We start from the raw sequence: 20,210 nt of genomic DNA on the forward strand, positions 1-20,210 counted from the left end.
TTGGCACACAACAGTTACAGAAAAAAAAAGTTGTGCAAGATGGAATTGTCCTTGGGCCCTCCCACCGACCCTTATGTTGGATCTTAAAAAGTACATGCACACTTTAAGAAACCAAGCACTTCAGCCACAAAAGTGCCACTCCTTGTGGCTGAAGTGCTTGGTTTGTTTGGGCCCCAACTAAAAAAAAAAAAAACAATGGCCTTAAGCCACCTAAGGTAACAGTGGTGTTAATGAACTCTACTGTGGCAAGATGTTGTTGTCATCATCCTCAGCCTCATCCTCACCCTCATCAGTATGTACATTATCCTCACACATTATTAATTCATCACCGCTGGAATACACTGTTACAGAAGTCTTAGTATTTTGATGTAATTGGCAGGAAAGTCCTTCCTCATGGAACTTGAAGTTCATTTTTATGGACATCATCTTTTTCACATTTTGAAGAAGTAGCCTTCTACGCCGATCGCTGACAAGGTTCCCGGCTGTGCTGAAAACTGTTTCCGAATACACACTGGAGGGTGGGCAGCTTATGCAGTACAAAGCGAGCTGTACATGGGTCTCCAAAATTCCTTTTTTTTCCTCCCAGTATATAACGGGATTGTCTGATGTGTCTATTTCTATGCCATCATGAAAATAATCCTCCACCATCCTTTGGATGTTAATAGTAGGATCAGGTGGAGCTACAGCAGAGGTTTCACATTTTTTTGGCCAATTCTTTTAGACCAGAGCAGATGTCAAAATTTGGTGCAGAGTCATCTGTCACGTAACACTTGAGCTGTTATCTTGCTCAGCAGGACCTCCTTTCCTCTATTCAGATCTGGGTCAATTGGAAATAAAGAGAAGACATAGGTCTTAAACCGAGGATCAAGAACAGTCGCCAAAATGTAGTGATCCAATTTCAAGATTTTGATAACTCTTGGATCCTGGCGAAGCTAATAAAGTACCTGATCTACAAGTCCGACATACTTAGCGAATTCCTTTGTTTAATCTCCTCCTTCAGTTTCTCAAGCTGCTTTTCCAAAAGTCTAATTAAGGGAATCACTTGACTCAAGCTAGCAGTGTCTGAACTCACTTTACAGATGACTACTTCAAATGGTTTCAGCATCTTGCACAACATGGAGAGCATTCTCCACTGCGCTTGACTAAAATACATCCCCCTCCTTTCCAGATGTCATGGCTTGTGAAGTGTGGATGGCTTTTCGCTGTTCCTCCATCCGCAGAAGCATATATAGGGTGGAATTCCACCTTGTCACCACCTCTTGCTTCAGTTGATGGCAGAGCAAATTAAATTGCTCTTGTAGCTGCTGCAATCTCCTACGCGCTGTTGCTGAATGTCGGAAATGTCCAGATATTTTACGGGCCACAGACAGCATCTCCTGCTCGTCCCTGTTATCTTTTTTAAAAGCTCTGCACCACCATGTTTATTGTGTGAGCAAAACAGGGAATGTGATGGAATTCACCCAGCTGTAATGCTCTCATATCCTGAGGAGAGTCCAAGCAGCATAAGCCATGTTGCAATGACATCCTTTAGTTTTTGGAACAGATTGTCAGCTGTTTGCCTCTTAGTAAAGCCGGTGATACACAGAGTAGCCCGCCTCTGACAAATGTGACGTACTTGGGTACATGCTGCTGCTGTTCCTGCTGGTGAAGGTGAATCACCAACCCAGTGGGCTGTCACAGTCATATAATCTTTAATTTGCCCAGTTCCGCTTGTCCACATATCTGTGGTTAAGTGTACAGTGGGTAGAATGGCATTTTGCAGCCCAATAATAACATTTTTACGACCCATCTGGTAGAGGTAAGGAATAGCTTTTCTAATGGTGTCGTGATGGAATTTGGTAACGGCGACACAAGACGTTAAGTAACTGTCTAAAACCAGCTGCATTAATAGTGGATACTGGACGCAGATCTTTCCTGCAATGAGATTTTCTGCAATGAGATTTAACACAGGTCTCCTATCTGTGTGTTCTCTATAGAACACAGTAGAATTGGACTGCAGAATTACACCAACTCTGCCAGCAGCAATAGTATTTGTATTTATCTGGAATGAGATTTAACACTGGAGCTATGGAGCTCTCCTGAATGTCACTGATTACTTTCTTTAACACTGCTACTACCCTCCTCTTCAATTCTCTAACTTTGCCTGCCCAACTGCTCTACACTCTATGCTACTCCTTCTGTATCCCTCTCTCAAATGGCGCTAGATCAACGTGTAGGGCGGTATTTATAGGTTCAAAACTTGTGAGATCCGACAACGTCACAATGAAGTTTTGCCTCGTTTTGGAATCCGAAAAAGCGCGAAAGTACCGAGCCAACTCAGCTCTTTACTCAGATCCCCTAAGTTCAGGTGTGTTCGGTTTCTGAGGAACCGAGTCTGAGCATCTCTAATGTAGACATATCGGATCGAGCCGCAGATTAGGCTACTGCGGACAACAAAACACAAACACACATCAGTGCCAAACTGATTAGAAGAAAATTAACTTACAAGTGTAAGTAAAAGTTCCTTTTTTAGCTATTATTCAAGTGAAACTGAAGTCTCTTTCTGAAATTAGCAGGATGTTAGTAGAATTGCTTACTTTGTTTACAGAGAGCATAATTTGAATTGTTCCTGATGTGTAGGGGTCAGGTTTGCTTTCCTTGAAAATATGGGCAGTCTTCTTTTTCATTTCCCTGGCCATAACTCCTCCTTCTACATAGCTACATACATTGCTTCATATGTCAATGCAACTTATAATAGAAATATGCTAAAAGGATTGCACAAATCTTTCAACATTTTTACATGCAAATTTAGACCACAAAAAATAACAACCACCCTCTGGCCAAACAACACATCGATCCATTCACCTATGCCAACCAGGGCATAACAATGGTCATAGAAGTTCAGGCAGGGCCAGTGAAATTCAGGCTCCTAAGGCTAACGGCTTTGAATGCCTATGAATATTAGCTTAATGATATCTGCAATTTTATGTTGCATTTTACTGTACTTAGCAGGTAGCATAAGTCCTGAATTGCTGACATTCAAGCGCGGATGCTGCCGACAGCATCCTCGGAAAAAAAATTGCAGGGAAGCCGGTTATCCTAATTCACATGGTCAATCAGTTAACTTTAGGACTGCATGACTTTATTACATTGTTCCTGTAAGAAAAATATAGCAGAAGGGCTTATTAATTATGCAAAATAATCTCTATGAAACCATAATTTGCATACATAAGAAAATTAGTTAAATGTACATAAATAAATTTATTAAACTTTCTAAAAAGGAAAAGTGAAGGTGTGTAGAATGTACCAGATAAAGGGTACCTATGGGGTAAATGTATTAAACAGCGCTTTTTGCAACTCACCGATATTCGGCGAGTTTGACAGTTACATTTAAAACGGCAATATGTTTAAAGCCAAAAGCGTTGTTTAATACATTTATCCCCTAGAATCTGATTGGTTGATATGAGCAACACCTCCACTTTTCCTTTTTAGAAAGTTTGGTAAATCTACCACTAGATATTTTAAAAGTACTAATATCATTTACCCACACTCCCACTGTAAGCAGTTGTCTATTCTTTCTCAAGTTTTGCTGATTTAATCTATAATCCTTAGTTTTTGTTAGTATTAAGTTGGAATTTAACATAACTAGTTTTTTTTTCACACACTGTTCAAATCTTCTTAGAGTATCTAAATCTACAGAAATATATGAAATATTTTTCATTACAAAAAAACCCCAGACGATAATACTTCTGCGGATTTAAAAACCCTGGTGGGCAAACTTAAATCAGAAATGTTATCAAAATTCATAAATAAATTAAATCCACAGATTGAAGACAGGGATCTCTAATGATATGTGTTCTGGAAAGAATAGGGAACGGATCAGCTCGAGATGATGAATAAAGATTAAACTTGTTACATCTGTTCTCTTGTTGTTGGCTCGTCGCCCGTTCTTAGGGAACATCTAAGGGCTGCAAAAGGTTGTAGTTCTGGTTCTTCAAGTGGACCTGTCATGTACACATTAAACAGAAATATGAAAGAAAATATATAAATAAATAGCAATACGTTGTCCTAGGTGTGGATTTCTTGAGAGTTTTTGGAATTCGTATTAACCCTTTAAAATGCTCATTCAGCTAAAGGAATAGAAATTTAAAACAACACTTTTAACTAATCAAGTCTATTATAGAAAAACTGTAATATAGCTTTTCTCCAAAAGGTAAAATAGAAACTATTAAACAATCACAAGTTGTACCCCAGGGGTAATACAGCCATTTCTATGCATGTAGTATTTGATCTGATTCTGAGACTTGACACTGATAGTTGAGCACTGACTGAGTCAGATGTCAGCATCAGGTGTCATTTGAAATAGATGCTGACAATTACCAAAATTAGATTCACTTACGAATCTTAGAAATGATAGAGCTTTAATATTTGATAATGACATTTGATGATGTTTTAAATTAACAATATACCACTGAAAAGGTTAGAACATAACCTTTACAAACTAAGGGCAGAATTAGTATTCTGTTTTGCACATAAGTTAAATACTGACTGTTTTTTCATGTAGCACACAAATATCAACTTTAAATTTCAGTGTACAAATAAGCTATCAAGTATTTGTGTGCTACATGAAAAAACAGACAGTATTTAACTTATGTGCAAAACAGAATACTAATTTGCACCCCTTGCATTGTAACATGGTTTTGTCCAGGAGACTGAAATAAGAAGTTTCTCTAGTTAAGATCCTTAATGAATCAGGCCCTAAAATATTACTGCAGCAAATAGCCCATTTACAAGAAAGGGCAATTTCTTTAAAAGCATTGTCAAAATTATTATGTCTATTTATTGTTCTATAGTGGAGGCAGAACAATTTTTATATATGTAGATTTATATGTATATATATTTTCATTGCCATCTAGAGGAGCGCTTTGTATTAACGATGATGAGGACAAAAAGGAAGTGGATCAGAAACATCCTGATCCTGAGAGAGGATGCCCGAAGCCTCAACCACCAGAAAATGCACTATTTATAGTAAGACATTATTCTATATACTGTATAGATTAAAAATAGTATTGGCAGTGCTCAAGGAGAACTATCGGGAAATCTGACGTGAGATTTGTTGCAGATATGGTGGAATGGAAGATTCACGTCAAAAGGTGTTGGGATGATTCTGTGGGCTCTGAAGATATATCAGATAGTGTCACCCATTACATCTGAGTGGCCTGAGAAGTGAAGTGATGTCTATGATTTATCTGTAGACCTGCAATAAAAGTCCTGATACACTCTACACTGCTGAAGCATGGGGGATGCAGAGGACAGGGGAAATGAGGATGATGTAGCAAGAGAACTTGTATATTTTGTACTTTTGACATTCTTCAAAAAGTTCAAATGAACATGTTAGTTAGACATGAAAAGTTACTTTTGCATTGTGAATGCAAACTTTGGGGCTAAAGATGATCGATACCTCCATGGCAATAAGTGTGAAGTTTAATCTATTATTTATTGTCACTAGTATAGAGCCGAAGAAAACAGTGTTTTTGCTTATCTGCAAGATCTCAATTAAAGTAAATTGGTAGGAAGAATGTTTGTTAAACAAACTGGTGATATAATTAATATCACACACAATTATTTCATCAGCTAAATTTAGCTATTTTCATGTCCACAAAACATTTTCAAGCAACAAGTTATCTCGGTTATGATCTGCAGACAAACAAAATGGATTACTAAACGAAATCAAACATATGCCGCGCTGCTATTTAAAAATCCTTAATTAAAAAGGACTAAAAGCTATTATTTAAGTAAGATAAAACAGAATGATCAAAGCAAACAAAACAAAATGGCAAAAGCTCCAATTATACATAGAATTTCTAGGGCAGCCAATTAAAAATGAGAACTTGAAAAGCAGTACAACATGCCCAATTAGACCTTGTCCAAATCAAACAGTAGAAGTCCATATATTTAATGCTCCTTACATATTAAGACTGTAAACGTGGTGCCCCAAATTACAGAAAATCTGCTTATCCTTACCTATATATGTAATATAATTTTATGTAAATATTAACAATAAAATATGGTATTTTGCCTTAGTCACTGCACTTAAGGGGTGGTTCAAAAGCAGCAGAGGGGCGCATGTCTAGCTTGGAGAGGGAGTGACATACATGAGATTGGAGAGTAGGCATGCACCTTGTAATTCACTGGGTGGACACTCCTAGGTGTGCCCAATGGTCGAAGTGTAAATTTAGAAGTAGCGGTATGGAAAATGGAAGTGAATGAAAGTTGATAGTTTTATAGTAAAGTCAGTAGAAGTGGTGGTATGGCATAACTCCGTATACCAGCCCACTACAACCACTGGGCATACCTATAAAAATCAAAGTTTTTGCAAAATGCATCCAGTGCAATATTAGAGAATGTTACTGTAAAATAATGATGTCCTCCTCCCAGAATGAAAAGAGATGGTATGCGGTTGCCGAGGAGATTGAAGTAGTCTGCTATTCTGGTTACGAACTTTCTGGGTTCCAATTCCTGAGATGTCTTCCAGATGGAACTTGGAAACAAGAGAGCCATGAATGTGTTAGTAAGTATTATATTCTTGCCCTGAATTTATTGTTTTAATTTATATGGAAATGTAGTATAGACTATAAAAGACTTATTTACGCTGATACACACTTGCTGCCATTTTTATTGAGCTGTGACTGTCAGCGGTATTTGATTTGTGGTAGATTGTTCAGTTACAGGCATTTAGAAGTGTTCTATGCTAAACATAAAAGTGCTGATGATTTTTTTTGGTGCTGTGCTTATAATTTATTATTGTTATCAAAACTGTGTAGAATTGTATTTACTTTAAAATAGTTTTGATAAAATTTGAAATGCAAGGTTAAAAATCATTGTTTAATCTTACCAAGATTTATTACATTAGTTCCTACTTGGTGAGTATCCAACAGGTGTTCCTAACCTGGGGTCCAGGGGCAGGCTGGGCTGGGGGCTGGGGAACATCTGCCACCTCTTCCCCCAGGCTGGTCCCAAAGTGGGCTACCTTGCTCTGGGTCATTGGGCGACCTGCATTTTTTTCCTTCAAAATTTTCCTAATAGGCTGCTTAGTTGAGTCTTACCCCCCCTCCCCCCCCCCCCCCCCCCGGCTAAAATTCTCCAGCCCTCCCCTGCTGGAGTCTGTGGATTAAAAGGGGTCCGTGTACTTGGATAGGAAAAAAAAAATACATCTTTATTTTCACTAACCTCTAGCTGAAATTCCTTCAATTGTGAATGCAGCCATCAAACCACATTAGTATTAGCAGTACCTGTGAATATGTCACCAAAAGAAAACAGATTTTTTCTCATATCCTTTTTGGCGAGGATAAGCATCCAGCTACAAAAAGAGGACCCTAAGATTCAGGAGACTACCAAATGGGTCCATGGCACAAAAAAGGTTAAGAACCCTTAATATAGAGGAAAAGATTTGCTGTCTGCTGTCTCGATTCCAGTATAGGAGTGACCTTGCAAATCCTCACACAGGTGGTGTTAATGTCCCGGTCCGATCCATATGAGCTGTGGTGAAAACTGCACTTTGGTTCTCTTGTTCCTCCGGCTTCAGTAAAAGAAAATATATAAAAATGGTGGATCCTAGCCAGATGTTTGGTAGGGAAACTCCAACCAGCCCCATCTAGTGTAGTGTGGGACTGGTGAAATAACGTATCTGTCTATAATGGTGTGACTACTGGTAGTACACTCCTGTGTGATGTACTACCGGTAAAATATGGACAGGCGTCTGTTCTACTCCTTCTATCTAAAATCACCCCCAATACATGTTAGCCTACTAACAGATTCTTATATGATTGCCATACTATAGGGAGTGTACTATTAGAACCAATGAGATATTATTGTAGGAGGTGCTAGAAACCTGCAGGTTCTGTTTGATTTAGTCCACTACTCATTCAAAATTGATAGTGGAACATTTTCATTTTCTCTATGCTGTCAGAATAAAAGCATAGACAGCCTCTAGAGACACAAGCTGTCCATATGATTGTTTGCTGATAGATAATATACAGCTTGATCAAGGTGGGACCAATAGTCATTCATTGGAGTTTATGTTCTTAGAGATTATATGGAGCTATAGCTCTTTTTGAATATATATAGACTATATAAGTGCAGCTAGCAGTTTTAATACATTTTTGTGCACATTCATCACTGTTCTATATTTCGCTAAATAAAAGTTTTTAATTTATATTATATTTTATAATAATATTAAAAGTTAAGTTTTATTTATTTTTGGATGTATTTCCTGCTAAACTTATTCCAATTGGAGTTCTGAATGTGCACCTTCCATAACTTCTTTCTTTCCCCCTTATTATTCATCTCAATAAGTTTGAGTTTGCACCCCCAATTACATAGATTTCACTAGATATACTATAATAGTATTTTGTGATTGACAAATATATTATGACAATGGGGTCACCTGATCCAGACTATTAGTGCGACAGTACTGTTATTTTTCTCTACTCCTTCTATCTGCAGAATAAAGTACAAAACGGCTCCTGCTTGATGAATATAGCTAGGCAGAGAAAGAGGTTTTGTTGTTTTGCTTTTGTACAACCTCCATAAATCCATATATGGCAATAACATATAGGGCCAATGGAGTCATTTAACCGTAATACTACAAAGATGAATTGAGCTGTCCATTTTGAAATGCTGGTATTGCTATTCATATGATGCATACAAATCCACATTACTCTGTGCGAAGACATTTTCAGGCACACTTTTCCTGCCCAGTGGGTCCGAAAATCTACTTTTGATGCCTGGTGCGCAAAGAGACAATGTGACATATTCACGGTCACAAGGAAATGAAAGTGGGTTTTTGATCCAGAATCTCCAACAAGTTTGTCAGTCTCGGTGTCATTTATACAAGTGCCTTTAACTGCAGACTTCTGTGATCGTTCATGTATACAATTATTTCTCTATTTCTCTTTCAGAAAAATCATGTCCAAGGCCATCAACATCTGAAGACGTGACAGTATCCCGTTTTAAGTCAATATATAAAGTGGGTGAAGTGATTCAGTTAAGTTGCCCCACTGGCTCTGTGGTCACCGGTGAAAATAGCTACACGTGTGGAGAGAACTATGAGTGGAGCCCACCTATTGAGACCAAACTCAGCTGCCAATAAGGTTCCATTACCTTATTTACCCTTATTTATATGGAGAATATCAATATGCAGCATGTGTCAAGTTTCCCTGGGCTAGTTCAGATTTATTCCCTTTCTGTAATTGAGATTCATGATGCATACAGACTAACGTGATTTGTTGGTAGAGAAACCTATGACGGCTTTATTGCCCTTACCTTCCATGAGGAAATAGGGGTAGTAATTATAGACTGAGAAAACATTGCCATAATGAAATCCCTACTTAATTAAGAAAAAAAAAATGGACCCTTAGCTAACACTAATTAAAACAGAAGCTTTATCATAAAATATTAAACCTGGAATATAAATGGATCCTATAAGAGAATGTACTTTTTTAACGTTTAAACCATACCATAACCATGTCTGATATAGCACACAAGGCCTTATTAGCACTAAATTAATAAGCATTTTTGTAGCAAATTGTGCCATGATATTTCCTTTTTCTAGGGCTATATTTAACAAGACCCCTCCGTTCTGATGATTTTTGTTTTATCACTGCTTATCACAGTAAGAGGAAATCTTCTATTGCGCAATTTAACAAAAATATGTCACCGGGCAAGTGTGCAATGCTGGCGGGTTGCCGTACCGCTCACCAGCCCAGTCTGTTGGCAATCTACGCATGCGCACTGGAACTGGCAGCCCAGAAAAAAGTAACTTTAAAAAAAAAAAAAACATTTAAAAAAGAAAAAAAAGAAAAAATGCTTTATTTTAATAATAAAGCACTTTTTTTTGTTCTGTCCCCCAGCTAACGGCAGATGGCATTAGCAATCGAAGACAACAACAGTACCTATACTGCTGCTGTCCATGATAGATAGGCTTCCCCATGATTTGCATTTGAAAACGTCACTGGAGGTCAGCGGCGATAGCCGTAGATATCCTTCACTGGACAAGGGGCTCTGAAAAATAGGAAAAATCCCTAAATCCGACAAGCTGAATGATCTCTAAATGATCTCCTTGTACAAAATGCTTGAAAAAAGATGTATGAAACTTGGATTGTTGGTTCTACATCTCAGGCTGCAGCTATTCTAGAAAGCCTGCGGTCAAGATACATGGTTGGGCAAAGGGGTAAGTAAGGAGCTATTTGCATGTTCCTACCCAGAATTCCTAAGGCATCTTTTGTGCTGGTTCTGTGGGATAATGCTGGTTGTCATAAACTTGCTAAGCGAATGTAAATAGCTTCTGTTATAAGGAAGCTCATTTAGCTACATTATTTAGTAGAGATGTGCACCACCGTGTTTTGGTTTTTAATGTGGTTTTGGTTTTGTAATTGGTTTTGCCCCAAAAATCGTGAGAGGTTTTGGTTTTGAATCCAGGATTTAATTAAAAATTCTGAAAAATAGGTAAAATAATGACATTTTGAGCTGTTGTTGCTCCTATATGACTATTTACAGCTTTAACAATCTTTTCCAGTCATTTCCAGTCTATTTTCTAATGGCCCCTTCACAACTGTCCAAACTATCACCAATATTGGTCAAAGTCTGCAGCGATGTGGCTGGCAAAAATTAGGGAAAAAAACACACCACCTTTGATAATGGCGCCCAATTTAGCAATAATAGTCAAAAAAGCGAAGACAGGTCAAGCAGCTGTATAAATGGGTGGGGGGGGGGCTACAAACCTCCCTGATAAAATCAGCAAGAAAAATAATATAATACAGAGCTAAAAACCTGAATGAGCAATATCAATGTAATATATTAATGATCGCAGGTGTATTTAGTAGATGTACGAGCAGCTGATGGAAGATAGTTAGATTGGGGTCTAAAGTATGACTGGTGATAGGTTCCTGTAGGATAGCCGGCTATTAACACAGGTGTATCGGCATTGCAGAGTAGTCCCATCGCTCGCAGTCCTGCTTTTTTTTCCTAAGAGGCTCACATGTCTCCCTGGAAGTTGGGCCTTGAAAATGTAGGATATGCATCTAATACAAGGTCAGCTATGTAAGATCCAATTTTAATACCCATAAGATTACTAACGCGTTTCATTACAATGTAACTTCTTCAGAGGGAAAATTAAAATGACTCAATTCTATCCTGAGTCCTTTTTTAACCCGTGAACTCATCAATTCATTAATTAGTTTCAACAATACAGCTTATGATCTGTGAGCAACCACATAATTAGAAGTGAAATTATAAATATACATACATGTGTATATGTATTTAGTTTATCAACTCTAACTTTGATGATTTACTATGATGGATGTCCCCAATAACTGAAAAACATACAATACAAAAACAATCTAAACAGTATCATGCAAACAACATATATTTAAAATTTTCAATTATTAAAACATAATGTTATATAAAATAACTGCACTATTTATAATAATACATACAAAAAAGATAATTTCTTTAAAAAAAATAAAAAAAACAACTCCTCTAGCGTCTCTATCACCAACAAACACAATACCACAAAATAAACGTTTAAGCTATGCTATTAAGTAGCTGCAATCATTGTTATGCCCAACAACCGTCCATGTGCATAAATTTCATATGAAAACATGTAAACCTAACATTCTCTTGCTCATATGATGTTATTAAGCTTCATATCTTTGTTAAAACCATCTGGACAGATGGAATTCATTTTATGTATCCATATTACTTCCTGTCGACACAGCTTATTATATTATATCTATCGCCTCCCCTCTCAGTTGTTTTTACATGTTCAACCCCATAAAGGATTAAACATTTAGGATCCCCATTATGTACAACAGCAAAATGACTGAAACACTGTGATGAGGATATTATACAGGATACACCTGTGTTTATAGCCGGCTATCCTATAGGAACCTAACACCATTCATACTTCAGACCCCAATCTAACTATCTTCAATCAACTGCTCCCACATCTATGAAATACACCCGACACCTGGGATCATCAGCAGAGCAGGTGAATACTGCCGATGGGTCTGCTCGGAGTTTCTACATTTGCAGCTCCTTCCTGCTTAGAGCCGGTGCGGCTCTCAATGATCGGAAAAAAAGTCTGAGGATGAATGCTAATTCTGTGCAGTCAGAGATTCCTTTATTTGTACCCTATTGTAGTGACATTATACGGAGCTCTCCACATAGGACAGGTTTGTGGATTATCCAACAATACACTGCATCGAGAGGCTGTATGTGGCTTAGCGTTAAGAACTACAACGCACATGTGCGGATGAACTAGCATCTATTTAACCACAATTTTCAATCAGAGTGATATTGTTGCAGTAACAAGTACTGTTATGTGGATGCTGGCTCTGTGTACATATAATTTCACGTTCTTAGACTTTAGGATATGTATATTTGACCGCAGCAGCAGATCAATTCCAAGATACTCTGCATATATCTCCTCACATTGATGAATCGTTCCCTGACTATTAGCTGCTTCTTTTTCACTAGTCATCTGAACAAAAGGTCTACTTTGACCCATTTTTATATGTTTATACCTATAGATTATATAATATTATATGTGTGTTTATTTTATCTAATTTTGTTTTCACATTCTATAAATGTTTTATGCATTTTATGTGGTGAATCCTGAGGCACTTATATAGCATTAATATATTACATTGATGTTGCTCATTCAGGTTTTTAGCACTGTATTATATTATTTTTCTTGTAAAAAAAATTAGGGACAGAGCAATGACACAAATATATGGCACAAATACATGACAGCTTAATAAAAAGATAGGGGGCCCGGACAGACAGAAGCTGTACTGCCTGTATATCCCTGATGGTGGCCCTGAGAGCAAGACCTGCCCTGTACATAGGGAAAGCCCTGTGCGTCTCCTCGTGTGTCGAAGCTTGAACTGTAGTCAAAGAAAACGAATCGACGGACACGGTAACATCAGGAGAAAGACCCTGGCAGCTTCTGTATCTGTCATGTTTAAATAGATGTGGGTCAATAACTAGCCTGTAAGCTCAGTACAGTGAAGACTGTTTAGATGTTATATATCCTGTGCCACTAATCTTACATTATCGTTATTATGTCTCCTTGAAATACAAGAGAGAACTGAAGAAATATGAAGATGTTCTAAAGCATGCTTGTGATCTTTCAGAATTGTCGCTCTCTGTTCCTTTCAGTTGTGGGGTACATCTTGGAGACACAATAGATGATCTGGCAGCCTTGTAAAAAGCACTTTAGAGATCATAAGTACCTTCATAAACCTTCCAAAGTGCGATTCAAGAAAAAAGGCACATGCATTATGTCTTTTATAAATCAACTAGGCAATAAATTGATTTCATTAAGACCTCTGAGACTATAAGTATGCAACTGTCACTCTTTGGCAATGAACACTTACTTTTTGATGCAGCTAAAATTATGTTTTACAGGGAAAGAAAAATATATGGTGACCAAAAGGAGATAGCTCTGACAAAGGCATTTATGGCTCCAAAAAACAGATATGTTGTATGAAGTGTATTGCCTCCCCAGTGAAGAAACTACATTATCAAATAACGAGGTGACTTGTGGAATGAGAACTTAAATTATCCCAGGATGTATTCTTCGTTGACAAGATCATAGACCAAGCTCGGTATTCAAAACCTGATCTGTTGAAAAAGATGATCCAGGACTGCAAACAGCAATTGGAGTTCCATAAAAAATGTGTCCAAATCTTACAAGAGTGTGATCTAGAAGAAGTTATAATCAGAGAAAGTAATGTTTTAGAAGTCACACAAAGACAGGATCCACTCACTACACTTTTAAAGACCGAAGCTATGGAAGCAAATTAGTAATGGCACGTGAAACACTGCATTTTCTCAGTTGTATGATTGCTTCACAGAGGAGCCAATAAATAACAAGGGGAATACTTTTATGATACATCTCTACTCTCTAATCTACTTCATAATTAAGAAAGGCTGTTGTCCCCTTTGCAAGGGAACTTGGTGCCTTATGTCATATCTATCATAGACAGCACAATTTTAGAAATAAAGTGTGAATGTGAAATAATATGTGACTGTACAAATTCTGTTAATTACTTTCATTAGTTTAATTAGTTCATTAGATGGACAGTGGTAGAATTAATACAGTTAGACATTTATAAATCTAAATAGATGAATTTGACCTGAACCCATAATACAAAATTAAAACACTACACATTCTATATATTGAACCTTAGATAGCATGCATCCTGGAGAGTGAAGAGACAGTAAGAAGCAGAGTTCATTAGATAGACAGCGACATGAGTAGATATTTAGTGGTGTAGATAGATACCCAATTGTTAAGTGTTACAAAATTTGATGGCGCTGTATAAATAAATGTGGATGATGATCAATGAAGATGGAGTGCACCCATACTAAAAAACTTCAAAGACTATGCACACAATAAATTTGGAATGAAATAGAACACCCATCATAGACACTTATGCAACAGAAACATGCAGAGATCATTGGATGGACAGTGGTAGAATTAATACACTTAGACATTGATAAAACTAAATAGACAAAGGTGGCCAGTACTTAACTTATGTGCAAAACAGAAAACTGATTTTCACCCCTTGCATTGTAACATGGTTTTGTCCAGGAGACTCAAATAAGAAACTTCTTAATTTAAGTTCCTTAATGAATCAGGCCCACCTTGTTTTACTATAAGTATTTTTTTATGGTATGAGTAATGTAGATCTGACTAAATAGTAGTATGTGCCATAATGCTGCCCATGTGAATCAAACAAGGGGACTCAGCACTCCTATATATTTGCAAACATATAAATGTCATGTATATCAAAATGGCTTGTATATAAATATAGAATGTATAAATAATACATACATGTTATATTAGTGAAGTGTAAAAATATGTAAACCAGATAGTTCAGATTGGGCAATTGTAGGCCTTCCCACACAAGTCAGTATGCATATAACTCACATTGATGAGGATTTGGTTACCATACATCTGTCTTGACAAGACAATGCAACTGAATTTGAAAGTCCACATTCTGATAAATTAAGAGACAGAATTTGACACAATGGTCACTCAACCAGCAATGAGTTGACAGTTGTCAGCATAAAGAGCATGCTGAAAATATGCATTGCAATGAATGACAGAAACCCCTAAAAAATGGCATTTGGGTGCCAGAATGTACTAGAACAAAGGCTTCAGAAGATTCTTAGGGAAAAGTGGAGGAGACAAAATCGTGCACCCACCCACCCATATATTGAAAAGGACATGCACATAGGTTAACAAACCATGCACTTTAGCGACAGGGACTGCCTCTTTTGTGGCTTAAGTGCTTAATTTGTTTGGGCCCCCACGAAAGCCAACATTTTGGTTGCTGGTTGGTGAACTGGAAAATAGATAGGGATATTAACAAATGAATCATGGACATTTGGATAACAGTGGTCATCTTCCTCAATGGTGATAAATCATCACCCTCATCATCATCCTCATCAAAGATGTCTCCATCATTACATAACAGTAAAAGTGCAACTACTGTCAGTACTGGTACTGAGCTGCTCCTGAACGCTACAGTGATCCATGGTTGTCAAGAGGAGTTGGTCTACTTAAGAGGCTTGCAACTACTTGTAGCTGTCTTCCAGCATACCAGGGGATTTGCTCCACAGTATACTTCTTATTTAGATAATGTGTTCTTATTTCTTAACAAACAACTTGTATATTTTATTGGGGGGTTGTGCTGCTCTACGTTCAAGACAAGAACACCCTGTTTACTTTTTTGGGATGTGCAGCTGTGTTGACCCTGACACGCAAACACCCTTTTTTAAATATAGATGTCACTTAATGACCCTTTCAAACTTGACAAGCACTGAAAAAATAGAAAAGATTAGAATATAGAATAGTTTTTTGATGGGATTTGCTGCTGACCCTCATACGCTGCTGACCCTTTTTCTGATTGATTTTTATAATTACTTGTGTCATTTTTAGGCAACCTGCACTGTGTCTTCTGTGAGGGTGGTGGCAAGTTAATAGTAATTTGTATGGTTTACATATTGTGCACCCAAAACTAAAAAGGAACCTCTTATATACTACATAATATAGATGAGCTTTTCAGATTCAGCGAAATCCGACAGATCCAAGTTTTGGGGTTCCGAGCAAAGCCGAGTCATGACTCGGTTTTGCGCGCCAATTTCGGAACTCAGAACGGGGCAAAACATAATTTCCATGGAAATTTCGGAAGAGTTTTAGATCGATATCTTCTATAGTATATAAAGCCCTCCCCCGTTTTCTCAAGCCATGTTAGAGCAGATAGCGTGTAGGCAGGGCCGGACTGGCCATCTGGCACTTCTGGCAAATGCCAGAAGGGCCGATAGCTAGATGGGCCGGCCCGACACTTCCTGGTGGCTGGCTCCTCCCCAATCCCCTTATCCTGTGCTCCATTAATCTCCATTAACGCTCCTGCTGACAATTGCAAGTGCTTGTCAACCACTGCACATCAGATGGCATTGTTTCAGTAACAAGTGGGGGTGGGTGGGGGGTGCGCGAGGGGTGGCGCGATTTTCGGGGTTGGGGGGGTCGCAAAGGGTGCCGCGATTTTCGGGGGGGGTGCGATTTTCGGGGGTGGGGGGGTCGCGGGGGGTGCCACGATTTTCGGGGGGGGGGCATCTAGTTGAGAGATCCAGGTGGGATGAGGTGCATGGAGAGGACTGAGAGAGCCAGGGTGGATGAGGTGCATGGAGAGGACTGAGAGAGCCAGGGTGGATGAGGTGCATGGAGAGGACTGAGAGAGCCAGGGGGGATGAGGTGCATGGAGAGGACTGAGAGAGCCAGGGGGGTGAGGTACATGGAGAGGACTGAGAGAGCCAGGGGGGATGAGGTGCATGGAGAGGACTGAGAGAGCCAGGGTGGATGAGGTGCATGGAGAGGACTGAGAGAGCCAGGGGGGTGAGGTACATGGAGAGGACTGAGAGAGCCAGGGGGGATGAGGTGCATGGAGAGGACTGAGAGAGCCAGGGGGGATGAGGTGCATGGAGAGGACTGAGAGAGCCAGGGGGGTGAGGTACATGGAGAGGACTGAGAGAGCCAGGGGGGGTGAGGTGCATGGAGAGGACTGCGAGAGCCAGGGGGGGTGAGGTGCATGGAGAGGACTGAGAGAGCCAGGGGGGATGAGGTGCATGGAGAGGACTGAGAGAGCCAGGGGGGATGAGGTTCATGGAGAGGACTGAGAGAGCCAGGGGGGATGAGGTGCATGGAGAGGACTGAGAGAGCCAGGGGGGATGAGGTGCATGGAGAGGACTGAGAGAGCCAGGGTGGATGAGGTGCATGGAGAGGACTGAGAGAGCCAGGGTGGATGAGGTGCATGGAGAGGACTGAGAGAGCCAGGGGGGGTGAGGTGCATGGAGAGGACTGAGAGAGCCAGGGGGGAAGAGGTGCCTGGAGAGGACTGAGAGAGCCAGGGGGGAAGAGTTGCATGGAGAGGACTGAGAGAGCCAGGGTGGAAGAGGTGCATGGAGAGGACTGAGAGAGCCAGGGTGGAAGAGGTGCATGGAGAGGACTGAGAGAGCCAGGGTGGAAGAGGTGCATGGAGAGGACTGAGAGAGCCAGGGGGGGAAGAGGTGCATGGAGAGGACTGAGAGAGCCGGGGGGAAGAGGGTGCAGGGAGAGGGATGAGAGCCAGGGAAAAAGGGGGTGCAGATAGAGGGGTGAGAGCCAGGGAAAAAGAGGTTGTAGATAGAGGGGTGAGATAGCCAAGAGAGAAGGGGGTGCAGGAAGAGGGGTGAGAGCCAAGGGGGAAGGGGGGTGCAGGAAGAGGGGTGAGAGTCAGGGGGAAGGGGGTGCAGGATGAGGGATGAGAGGGACAAAGGAGAAGATGGTGCAGGGGCATAGGTCAAAGAAAGTATAAAGGGAGAGACATCTTAAGAATGGGAATGTCAGGGATGCAGCCATCATAAAACACAAGTAGTAATGAAAAATGGGAATCCACAGAGGGGACAAGTGTTAAAAAAAAATAATCAAGCCTTCATACTCCATGCACTTATATTTTCCATACCCCCACTTCTAAATTTCCACTTCGACCACTGTCCTCGGCCCCTGCTCCCGACTGGCTGTGTGAGCTGACAGCTGCTGATCCCTTCTCGCCCAGTAGGATAACAGAACACAGGATGCCATAATCAGGTAAGTTCATATATTTTCTCGTGTGCAATGTGTTTTTAACCATCCTTTGTTGCACTGGGGGCACTACTGTGTATCCAATGACGTTTAAAACACTATTTATTGCTTATTATTGCGCTGTAATGTTTCTTGCATATTTATCTGTACAGAGATTTTTAATTAAGAGGAAAAAACATTGCTTGTCATAAATTTTATCTGTCATTGTGTCAATATATCTATTTTTTATTTGCATTGTAAATGGTGTATTAAGCTGCTCCTGGGACTCACACTCTCAGTCTAATATGCTGTACCAATTTTTATTCGTGAATGAGTTTTTGTCTGGGCACTAATGTTATTTGGGGACACTACTATGGCATAATGTTATTTGGGGACACTATTGTGGCATAATATGATTTGTGGGCACTACTGTATGGTATGTGATTTGGGGACACTACTGTATGGTATATGATTTGGGGGCACTACTGTGGCATAATATGATTTGTGGGCAGTACTGCATGGCCAAATATGAATTGAGGGTAATACTATGTGGCATAATATGAATTGGGGGCATTACGATGTGGCATAATATGAACTGGGGGCACTACAGTAATATGAACTTCTGCCAAAGGCAAGTCTCTCATTGTTAAATATGACGGGGACCCAAATAAGTTACTGTACCGGGACCCAAAATTCGTCTTGTCGGCCCTGAATGTGAGTCAAGGGGGTAGACATCTCCAGGTAAATAATCTAAATGTTTCCTATCTAATCAAACTGATAAATCACATCCAATTATCTCTCACCCACCTCCTCTATCCCCCTTATTTAATATACTGTGTTATTTAAAATGAATACAAAAGACGCATATCCAGTTAGTGTGGTAAAAAAATATATTTTTCTCTGACAATTTGCTGTAGATGGAAATACTTTTAATGCGGCCTCATGAGTTCAAACGATCATTCAATAGTTATGTTTTTTCTGATATATTTGTGAGAGAACCATTCCATTCATGTGGAATGATTCATGAAAATTCTGCCATTACTATTTAATTGAGGGAAAAGGGTACCTGTTACCTATATGTGTGTAAGAATTCTGTTGTTGCTATTTTGTGGGAGATTTGTAAAAAAGCAAAACATTGGTTTCCTACAATGGTGCCTGTATAATTGGTGGTATTGCTGTAGTATGGGGTGGCGTGGGGGTGGCAATGTTGTAGTGTGTTTGGGGCTTAGTATTGTTACTAAGTAGGAGAGGGTATTGCTGTAATGTGAGGATGATGCCGGTTGTTGTAATGTGGGGGTGATGCCGGTTGCTGTAATGTGGGGGGTGATGCTGGATGCTGTAATGTGGGGGTGATGTTGTTGCTGTAATGTGGGGGTGATGCTGGATGCTGTAATGTGGGGGGTGATGCTGGTTGCTGTAATGTGGGGGGTGATGCTGGTTGCTGTAATGTGGGGAAGGGGGGGTAATGCTGGTTGCTGTAATGTGGGGAAGGGGGGGTAATTCTGGTTGCTGTAATGTGAGGGTAATTCTGGTTGCTGTAATGTAGGGGTGATTGATGTAGTATGAGTGTGTGTGCGGGGTTATTTATTGCTGTAATTTGGGCACTAATAATGTATTGTCATGGTATTTATTGATGTAATTTGGGTGCTAACAATGTAATGTTGAGGGTCATTAGGAGAAATAAATACCCCCCACACACACTCATACTACTTCATGTTGTACTGCACCAGCAACGCACACTACGCCAGCATCAGTGTGCAACAATATAGTGCATGGAGCCCACAACACGTGGGCCTGTGTGCTTTAAATGCCAGGGCTGATTTTTAGTCCCAGTCCGGCCCTGCGTGTAGGGAGAATGTAAGCTGCATAGCTCTGCTCTTAAAATAGTGTTCAGGGTGAAAGAGGGGCATTGAAAATAATAGAATCATGCAAATATTTTAAAGGCGTTCTGTAGAGATCAGTCAGCTAAAATAGTTTGCTGATCGATTGGTTCTAATTTCAATCTTTCAGAGAGTTTATATGGATTAGTGACTACTGGTTGTTATTAATGCATATATAA

General features: G+C 39.6%; 1 protein-coding gene across 4 annotated transcripts in view; it reads left to right on the plus strand.

The window, feature by feature from the left end:
* Positions 1-14,065, plus strand: part of C6 (complement C6) — a 54,227-nt gene extending 40,162 nt beyond the window's left edge. For all 4 annotated transcript variants that reach the window (XM_075184101.1, XM_075184097.1, XM_075184112.1 and 1 more), the window contains exons 13-16: positions 4,896-5,007; positions 6,418-6,550; positions 8,940-9,131; positions 13,450-14,065. In XM_075184101.1, coding sequence (XP_075040202.1) covers positions 4,896-5,007; positions 6,418-6,550; positions 8,940-9,130 — 436 coding nt within the window. In that variant the 3' untranslated portion in view covers position 9,131; positions 13,450-14,065. The remainder of the gene's footprint in view (positions 1-4,895; positions 5,008-6,417; positions 6,551-8,939; positions 9,132-13,449) is intronic.
* The last annotated feature ends 6,145 nt before the right edge of the window (positions 14,066-20,210 follow it).

The sequence above is a fragment of the Mixophyes fleayi genome, chromosome 1 (assembly GCF_038048845.1).
Source record: "Mixophyes fleayi isolate aMixFle1 chromosome 1, aMixFle1.hap1, whole genome shotgun sequence".
Lineage (NCBI taxonomy): Eukaryota > Metazoa > Chordata > Amphibia > Anura > Limnodynastidae > Mixophyes > Mixophyes fleayi.